This window comes from Branchiostoma floridae, chromosome 4 (genome assembly GCF_000003815.2).
Source record: "Branchiostoma floridae strain S238N-H82 chromosome 4, Bfl_VNyyK, whole genome shotgun sequence".
Lineage (NCBI taxonomy): Eukaryota > Metazoa > Chordata > Leptocardii > Amphioxiformes > Branchiostomatidae > Branchiostoma > Branchiostoma floridae.
Genome location: NC_049982.1, coordinates 4919469 through 4929473, shown reverse-complemented (window position 1 = coordinate 4929473; position 10005 = coordinate 4919469). Strand labels below are relative to the sequence as shown.

The 10005-nt window shown below is 41.8% G+C and overlaps 1 protein-coding gene and 1 pseudogene across 1 annotated transcript in view; both read right to left on the bottom strand.

Annotated features, from left to right (window-relative positions):
- Positions 1 to 10005, bottom strand: part of LOC118413064 — a 116702-nt pseudogene that overhangs the window by 11023 nt on the left and 95674 nt on the right.
- Positions 2879 to 10005, bottom strand: part of LOC118413053 (zinc finger protein 84-like) — a 16883-nt gene continuing 9756 nt past the window's right edge. Inside the window, exons 2-3 of the mRNA XM_035816196.1 lie at positions 8094 to 8966; positions 2879 to 3876 (exon numbers count right to left, since the gene is read on the bottom strand). Of these exons, the coding sequence (XP_035672089.1) occupies positions 2993 to 3876; positions 8094 to 8943 (1734 nt within the window). The 5' untranslated portion in view covers positions 8944 to 8966 and the 3' untranslated portion in view covers positions 2879 to 2992. The remainder of the gene's footprint in view (positions 3877 to 8093; positions 8967 to 10005) is intronic.

Sequence of the window (10005 nt, the reverse complement as noted above, 5' to 3'; positions counted from 1 at the left end):
CTTTCGTTTCTCCCCACTACGATATGTTTTTTTACGCAGCTGCACAGAAGACAGGTAGGTTTCACGGCCTGATGACAGTCCAGCTCTGAAAAAAAACATGCCGGAGTGGCGTGGTCAGATTCATCAAGGGGATTCATGAAACTTTCTTCTCCTTCTTACACTGTTCTACAAACCTTTGAATACCGAGTCACAAGTCAAGTCTTCTTACCTGGAACTTAGCTGACACAGGGATGTCTGATGAAACAGTAGAACTCGCTACGGATGGAAGGCGGACTTCTTCTCCAAGGACGAGAAATAGCCACGTACACCAAGCCAAGCGTATTCGCGGACAGGAAGTCGACACTCTACGACCCGGAAGTACTCATGGATAGAGGTCAAATTTAATTCCCTGATTACCCATCTATTGTACATGAGCCTCCGGTGACCTTTATAGACTTAGTAGTCAGTAACAGTAACACGGGTTGTCACCAGTCTACGCTACGCTATTCTTCCAGACCGCCACAGGAAACCACTGCGTAACGAAAATGCACTTCGTTGTATGCAGAACATGCAGTCATATTCCTGATGATATTGTGGTTCGTGCCAGACGTCAATCTAAGTCATCTAAGCATTACCCCGGTGCTAGATGCAATCTTTCTATGCTTCAGAATGCCACACGGTTATGCTGATTGTTCTTCATAATGCCTTTTTACAACAGTATATATCTATACATGCGTGGACAAGAGTTCCGCGACAACATGCCCCGCCAATTATAGTCTCATTGACTTATGGAAAGTATTTGTAATTTGCACACTTTGTGTATGACGATGTTAACCTCAACCTAAGTGCTGTGACTGACAAGATTTACGTATTATTATTTGCCATTTTATAGGCATTTCTAACAAAACATGCAAATCAAATATAACAGATACGTGTATTGTTTGAACTTTGTTTATTCATGAAGGCTCAAATCGGCCTGCAGGCGGCTTTTCATAGGAAATGCCTCTCATGAATCTTTCTCATAGACGTAGAGAATGTCGTCAACGATTATGTAAATAAAGAACTGATTTGCTTAATCATAATCTAAGTGTAATAAAATATAATCTTCTCAAACCAAATATAACAGATGTATAAAACGAAAAACCTCTCATGAATCTCTCATGGACGTAGAGAATGCCGTCAATGATTATGTAAATAAAGTAATGATTTGAATAATCAAAATCTAAGTATGTCCATTTCAACTCGATGCACACACTCTACATACAGAGGTTACACTTCTTAATCTTAGGCATTTATCGAGATTTCTTGTCAGATTTTTTTGTGTGCACCTGATTGGCAAGAATCTATAAAAGGCCTAAAAAGATGTCAAAAACATGCCAGAGGCTTAATCTCCAAACAGATCTATCGGTGTTATGTTACAATTTTAAGACCTTATATCCGTACACAAAGCAAAGCGCTTACGAGCAAGCTTTCGATCAGTCCTCTGATCCTTATCAAGTTGAAATGACCCAAAGCCTACGTCGCACATCAGGAACGGAAGTGTGACTTCAGCAAAGGGTCAAAGGTGCTTGGCAGTTGGTATCGGCCCCGGTCTCGATTGAGGGAATGTTGGTGGGCTGTGATGTAAATGGCCTCTTTCACTCCCCTGAGAGAGATCTATCGGTGGTAATACTCTATCCAGAGGATCAAACAGTATTAAACGACTTAAACAACAGGGCCTGTTGGATATTGGCTGGTCCTTTGGATACTGCCTTACCACCGTTACATTTGCTTGGAGATGACCGCAGGCTACCCTCTGCTTGAGGAGGCCCAGACTTGTTCTTCCGTTGCGTGTTGCTGACATCACAAAACGTATTAAATTTCATAAAAGATCCAGCCACGCACAGCTTCTCGAGTTGTGCTGTCCACAAACACACCCACAAGCCAACCCGTCATTTAGCAAGCAAAATATAACTCATTGCCGTGGTCTATTAACGTATATCATCACATCATTGAAGAAGACGACATAATCTCCATATTTTTGTGTTGTTTTATTCAACTAAACCAAGGACCTAAAATATCAGGTTTCAATATTCAACAAACACATGGCAAGTAAAAATTAGCACATTTTTAACTTCGTACCTCAATACTTTTAACTTTGTACTTCACTAAATTGTGCTTTAAATTTTGTACAACTTTCACTTTGAGCGTAACTAATTTGAACTTAACAACTTTGAACTCCTTACTACTTTTGCTGCTTTAAATTGACTAATTTGAATTTCACTACTCTGAACTCTATTATTCCACTACTTAGGATGAATGTTAACATTTTGCAAACCTTAACAAAATAACGAAATATCACGACTATCAACTACGAGAAGAATCAAGAATCAAAATACAGATGACTACTTCTGCAAAAAAAGCTATATCTATGGCATTCTCGATCAATCTGTGATCATTTGCATCATTCTGCTGTTATGCTTCCAAAGCATACAATCAATAAATTGAAACAGCATTGTGTCCAAAATAAAGATATGCAGATGTCTTACTCAAAAGAAGAAATGTTGTGCCAAACAGAAACAACAAGAAGAACAAAAACAACTAACAGGTTGATAACACATGTGTTAGTCTTCAGGTGCACTTGTTATCTGCACCCTGTGCTAAGTATCCAAACTTCAAACAACAAACCTCTAAATCTACGATTTCGAGGTAAACACAATACTACAGATGTTCAGAATGCACCCACAGGCATTGTTTGGCTGCATATAAATCATGACATCACACTTCCCCTACTTAACTGTTTGCTGGCTTCAGTGATCTGACCTGTAAGACTGTCATGACTGTGAGTGTTCCTTCAATGTACCCAGCTAACAGACTTCTTGGCTGTCCTCCTCATACTTAAAGGTATCGTACCAGTTTGAATGTACATGTTTCTTCAGGTTATCACACATCCCAGTGGCAGTTCACTGCCTGATGCATACCTTATGCCTTCATTTTTCTCCAGTGTGAGTGCGCATGTGCCTCTTCAGACTACTCAGCACACCGAACTGCCTGCTGCACTCTCCTCACACCTATACGGTTTCTCGTCTGTGTGAGTCCGTGTGTGAGACTTCAGATGACTCAGCTGACTGAACTGCCTGCTGCACTCCCCACAACTATAGGGTTTCTCACCTGTGTGAGTCCGCATGTGAGTCTTCAGATTACTCAGCACACTGAACTGCCTGCTGCATTCCTCACACCTGTAGGGTTTCTCCCCAGTGTGAGTACGCATGTGAGTCTGAAGACTATCCAGCCTACTGAACTGACAACTGCACTCCTCACATCCATAAGGCTTCTCCCCAGTGTGAGTCTGCATGTGCCTCTTCAGATCACTCAGCTGACTGAACTGCCTGCTGCACTCCTCACACTTGTAAGGTTTCTCCCCTGTGTGAGTGTGCATGTGTCTTTTCATATGACCCAGGTCACTGAAGTGCCTGCTGCACTCCTCACAGCTGTAGGGTTTCTCCCCTGTGTGAGTGCGCATGTGTGTCTTCAGAATACTCAGCCTTTTGAACTGTCTGCTGCACTCCTCACACCTGTAAGGTTTCTCTCCTGTGTGAGTCCGCATGTGAGACTTCAGATCTCCCAGCTGACTAAACTGCCTGCTGCACTCGTCACACCTGTAGGGTTTCTCCCCTGTGTGAGTGCGCATGTGCCTCTTCAGATTACTCAGCTTACTGAACTGCTTGTTGCACTCCTCACACCTGTACACCCTCACACCTTTGTCTCTCCTACCGGACTCCTCCCCAGACTCCTCACGTCTGTCTCCTTGCCAGGTGAGAACACTGTCGGCAGAACCCCCTGCTGCTCCTCTCATGACGTCATCCAAACCCTGCATGCCTTCTGTTGTTGCCATATCAGCAATATCTGGAATAAAGTCTGTAAATACAATACATACCAAACGATTATCAACTGTGAGGTAACTGAACAAGGCAATCTTGTCCTCTGTCAATATTGTGAGCTGCGTTTTACAATTAAAAACATTGATACCAACAAGAAACCATACGAACTGGAAATGGTGATATATGTTATAATGTATGCGATTGTTTGTTCTTTGTACTGTCCAAGCAGAGGTTTGGCTCTTTATTCATTTTTAGCATCTTTCAAGCATTTTCGTGCACTTTCCACCAGCCAAACAAAAACATTCTGATAAAATGTAGAAAACCAAAATTGACAATCGAAAAAGACGTCAAAAACAAGTCTTGCCTAACCTTTGTTTCGAGAGAGGTTCTATGAAGGTGTATACATCACAGGATCAATACTGCAGTAGTTAGTGAACCGTCCCCTAAAATTCACACCCTCCCCATCTGGCTTCAGGGGCACAATGGATTCCAGATGTGAGCGATTATTTCGGGGACGGGGCGTATGTACTGTAGGGATTTGTTGGGTTATTTTGATAGAAACTGCATTATTTCCATGGCAGCTTTTGTGAACCTGGTTGCTAAACGTTGACCAAAAGCACTGTATGTAGGTATCTCACGATTTCATGCGACAAAGCTTCATATACACGTATAGTCCTCCAAAATCTAACAATCCAACAAAATCTAAATAACCCTATTGACCCTCTATTGTTTTCATTTTCTACGTCACTGAACAATCGTAAGACCTCATTACTTTAGCCAGCACAACTTACACAGCCCTAAATACATTACCTGCTTTTCTTTTCCCCCGCTACGATATGTTTTTACGCAGATGCGCCAAAATAAAATAGGTTTCACGGCCTGAGGACAGGAACATAGGTTTCACGGTCTAAACAAAGAAACACAGTCCGGACAAAGAAGGTTAATAATTTGGGTTTACGGAAAAGCCTGGGCCCAGCAGGCTAGCCTGCAGGCTAGCCAGGCCACCCTTTTTGGGCCCCAAGGCTATTGATGGGGTTTGACCCATTAATAGATTTTTTTAAACCTACAACTGGGTAACCGACAAGTCCAGTGCATGCAGGGTGCATTGGACAGAAGGCAACAGTTTGGTCATATCATATGGGGGATTGGGGTTCAATGGTTTACAGCAATGAACAATCAACATCAACTACTGTAACTTCAAGGGTTATTAGTACATTTACTTTTCCTTTGACTATACTGGCAGTCATTCCTACAATACTTATAGTGGCTATCAGTAATTGTCCTGCATGAGAGAAACGAATAGCACAAACAACACTAACATTACACGTCATATTATACACCCCCCTCACATACAATTGACAGTTGACATAATGAGGACTCTCTGCTTCGCGATGCATACAACACTGTACTTACTGATAATCAAGACTGGATTAACCATGTTAAGGACATTCTCTGTTACCATGGCTTTGGACACATATGGATGAAACCTGAGGCTTATAATATAGATTATATTGTCAACCAACTACGCCTCCGGCTACAAGATACATATATACAAAAGTGGTTTAATTCTATTGAAAACAATTCAAAGCTGTCTTTTCTTAGCAAATCAAAAGAATGTTATGAACAAGAAACATACCTTTATGATATAAACAATTTTGAAATTCGAAAAGCGATTACTCAGTTAAGAATCAGCAGCCATAAATTGAATATTGAAACAGGTAGATATTACAATGTAGCCCCTGACCAAAGGTTCTGTCCTTTCTGTCCAAAGCATATTGAAGATGAATTTCACTTTTTAATGGAATGCTCTAGATACGCTATTTTACGTAATGAGCTATTTACATTTCTCGAATCCAGTACAGCAGATTTCAAGAGACTCGATGCTACAGACAGATTTGTATATATCTTTGGATGCCACGACTCCCATAATGCAAGGATAGGCAAATATATCAAAGACTACTTTGCTATTAGAAAGAGTAATGAATCTCATGTATAGCCCAACTCGATTGTAACACTATATCAAAGACTAATGTGTCAGCCCTTCTTGCTATGTTAATTAGGATATCAAGTCTTATTCTCTACACCTATTTTGTACTTTGTGTAACAGTCGTTGCCATACTTTGTACCATGTACAAATGTCGAGCAATAAAGTTCTATAAACACATAACATACATCCATTCCTACATCCATGCTCACTGACACTTGATGTTTGAGGCATCTGTTTCAAATTTGATGTTTTGGTAAACAGCCCCTATCCTAGAGGACCAACTGTTGTCTTGGGTTACCACTGACCCAGTTTTTCTACAAAGAAATTTCATGTACAAACACACACACACACAGTGACACACACTCTCGTACATGCATGACATCTGTTTTGAATTTGATGTTGTGCGCTATCATTTCCTGACCCATCCTAGTATTCTTTATTTCGCCTAGTACCCCTCTCCTTCAGTCTTAACATTTCCAGCATTTTTTGTTGTATACTTGGAATTTAGTTTTATGATTGTTTTCTTCCAATTTTGGTTGAGTTATTCATTGCAAGCCCAGCAATATGATCAACTGTTACCTTTCCCCATCCCAGCCCCATCCCACCCACAGCTGGGATTGTCATTGACCCAGTTTTTTATAAAAAAAACTTCAGCTGCAGGCCAAACCCCATGCATAGCCTTGGGGCCCGGAAAAGGTAGTCTTTCAGGCTAGCCAGCCCAGCTCCTGGGCCCAGGCTCTTCCGTATTAAAAACCCTAATAATTTATGCATGCCGGTGTGGCGTGGCTCGTATTCACGAAACTTTCTTCTCCTTCTTACACTGTTCTACAAACCTTTGAATACCGAGTCACAAGACAAGTCTCCTTACCTGAACCTTAGTGAACACAGAGATGCCTGATGAAACACTAGAACTCGCTACGGAATGAATGCGGACTTCTTCTCCAAGGACGAGAAAGGGCTCCGAACTCTTAGCCAAGCGTATCCTCGCGGACAGGAAGTCGGGACACTACGACCCGGAAGTACTCATGGCTGGAGGTCAGATTTCATTCCCTGATTACCCATCTATTGTACATGAACCTCCGGTGACCTTTATAGACTAACACGGGTTTCCAGCAGTCCACGCTTCGTCATTCTCTCAGGAAGCCACAGAAACAAGCACAACTGAAAAAGTAAATTTCAAACTACCTCTTCAACCTATAACATCATTGAAAAAAAAAACGTAATTTTCATCCTCTGGGATTGTTTAATTTCACCAGACAGTGGAATTCTTCCATAACTCGGTTGTGAAACTCAACGAAAACAAGGTATCTATGTTATTGTAACGCTTAACGTAACGACATAAAAATTGCTACTTTTAAACTTGCTACATCTGTTTGAGAACTCCAAAGACAAAAACCAGTAATATGTAAATACATTGAAATTTATGCAATGTACTTTCACTACTTTAAACGCTGTACTTTAAATTTTCAACATCACTACCTTGAACTTTGTTCTACACTACTATGAACTTTGAACTTTTTACTTCTACTACATTGAACTTTTTACTTCTACAACTTTAAACTTTTTACTTTCACAAGTCTACTTTAAACATTGAATTGTCTACTTAACAACTTTGAACTTTCTATTAACTACTTTGAACTTGGTATTTCCACCACTTAGGAAGCATGTCAATTTTATATGCAAATTCTACATTATAACACAAATTTACGACTATCAACATGAAGATCAGATATTAACAAGCAAATAAAAGATCCTTAAAAAAAAGGTTGATACTCTCCCCAAACCTCTTGTCATTAACTCTATCTAGCTGGTGAATTAGGAAATATTACAATCAATGCATTTCAACAACAGTCTCGCCAATTCTAAGCTCCTCACAATTCAGCCCCTGGCTGTCAAGATAGATTAATCTGCATTACCAATAACTTATCTCCAAGCAGATCCTACGGAAGCATAAGGTAGCATCAAAAGCTGCCAGAGGAGTGGAGCTGGCCCTGGGAGTGTGTTTGGCTACCGGAGATCTGCCGTCACTGAAACAGGGAGAAGCCAAACGCACTCCCACTCCTAGGCTGGCTTCACTCCTCTGGTAGCTTTTGATACCATCTAAGGCTACCGTAGGATCTGCTTGGAGATTAACCAGTAAACCATTGTGTTACCTCACTAGTGAGAGTGCACTGTGATTCTTCCTGTCTTCCCTATCATACTTCTTGCTGTATTCCTTTAACGCATGTAGGTTTCATTTGAGTACATGTCTCTTCAGACTTCCTAGTTCACAGAACTCTCTGTTCCGTCCCTTACACCTTCAGTTTTTCCAGTGTGAGTCTGCATGTGTTTCTTCAGATTACCCAGCTCACTGAACTGCCTGCTGCACTCCTCACACCTGTAACGTTTCTCTCCGGTGTGAGTCCGCATGTGAGTCTTTAGATCACCCAGCTGTCTGAACTGTCTGGTGCACTCATCACACCTATAGGGTTTCTGACCTGTGTGAGTCCGCATGTGCCTCTTCAGACTACTCAGCACACCGAACTGCCTGCTGCACTCCTCACACCTGTAAGGTTTCTCCCCTGTGTGAGTCCGCATGTGTTCTTTAAGATTACTCAGGTTACGGAACTGCCTGCTGCACTCTTCACACCTGTACGGTTTCTCACCTGTGTGAGTCTGCATGTGAGTCTTCAGATTGCTTAGCTTACTGAACTGCCTGCTGCACTCCTCACACCTGTAGGGTTTCTCACCTGTGTGAGTCCGCATGTGAGACTTCAGATGACCCAGCTGGCTGAACTGCCTATTGCACTCATCACACCTGTAGGGTTTCTCCCCAGTGTGAGTCCGCATGTGAGTCTTCAGATCACTAAGTTGACTGAACTGCTTGGTGCACTCCTCACACCTGTAAGGTTTCTCCCCTGTGTGAGTACGCGTGTGAGTCTTTAGATTACACAGCTTACTGAACTCCTTGCTGCACTCCTCACACCTGTACACTCTCACACCTTTGTCTCTCCCACCGGACTCCTCCCCAGACTCCTCATGTCTGTCTCCTTGCCAGGTGAGAACACTGTCAGCAGAACCCCCTGCTGCTCCTCTCCTGACGTCATCCAAACCCTGCATGCTGTCTGTTGTTGCCATGTCAACAATGTCTGGATCAACTTCTGTAAATACAAGACAAAACGAATGATAAGCAACCATAAGGCAAATGAAGGAGCTTATCAAGTCTTCTCTGTCGATCTTGTCAGCTGCATTTAAGATTGATACCATCATCTACATTCTACATCTATCATTTGTCTATGGAGTACAGAGCAATTCTTTTCCCAGATAGAGTTTTTACTCCAGCATAGCCGGTGGTGGTGGTGGTTATAACAAAATTTGGAGCATGAAAACAAAAGTATCAAAAAGAGCTCAAATGCTATGAACGAGAAACAATTACAAAGTTTAAGAAAGGGTGTGGTACGCAATGTATGCGATTCCTGTACACTCCATTAAGAGGACATCTTTACACACATAGGCGTTTTTGCTGCAATTTCTATTTTCTCAGGTTCCATGTTTGTTCAACAAGCAAACAAAAAATTAAATCCAAAAAACTTCCTGAAAAAGATGATCAGAACAAGATTGAACCTAACCTCTGCTTGGAGAGTAGGTTCTAAGAAGGTCTACATCATACATGTCTCAGGAGTAACACTGCAACAGTTAGTGAACCGTCCCGTGAAATTCACACCCTCCCTCTCTGGCTTCAGGGCGGCAATGGAATCCAGATGTGAGAATTGGGCGCGAACTTTCGGGGTCTGGGCGCACGTAGGGGTTTGCGGTACCTGCATACCTGCACACCTAATAATGGTAACTGGAGTCCTTACCATATGAACAACCGTGAACCTGGTCTCTTAATGTTGATTCAAAACACTATACGTAGCTATTTCACAAGTCATTGCGGCAAAGGGTCAATTTTTCCCCTCGAATCCAACAAAATCAAAAAACCCCTATCGACCCTCCCATGTTTACATTTTTTACTTTTCCAAGGCCAGCTCCTGAAGTCAAAGTTTGACAACCAAACAACACAACCAAGCACCAAATTCATAACATTCTCCTATTTCACTACTAAGGTATGCTTTGCACGGCTACACAGAAGAAGTTTCACGGCCAGATGGCTGTCCAGCTCAAAAATTATGCATGCCGGAACGGCGTGTATGTCAGATC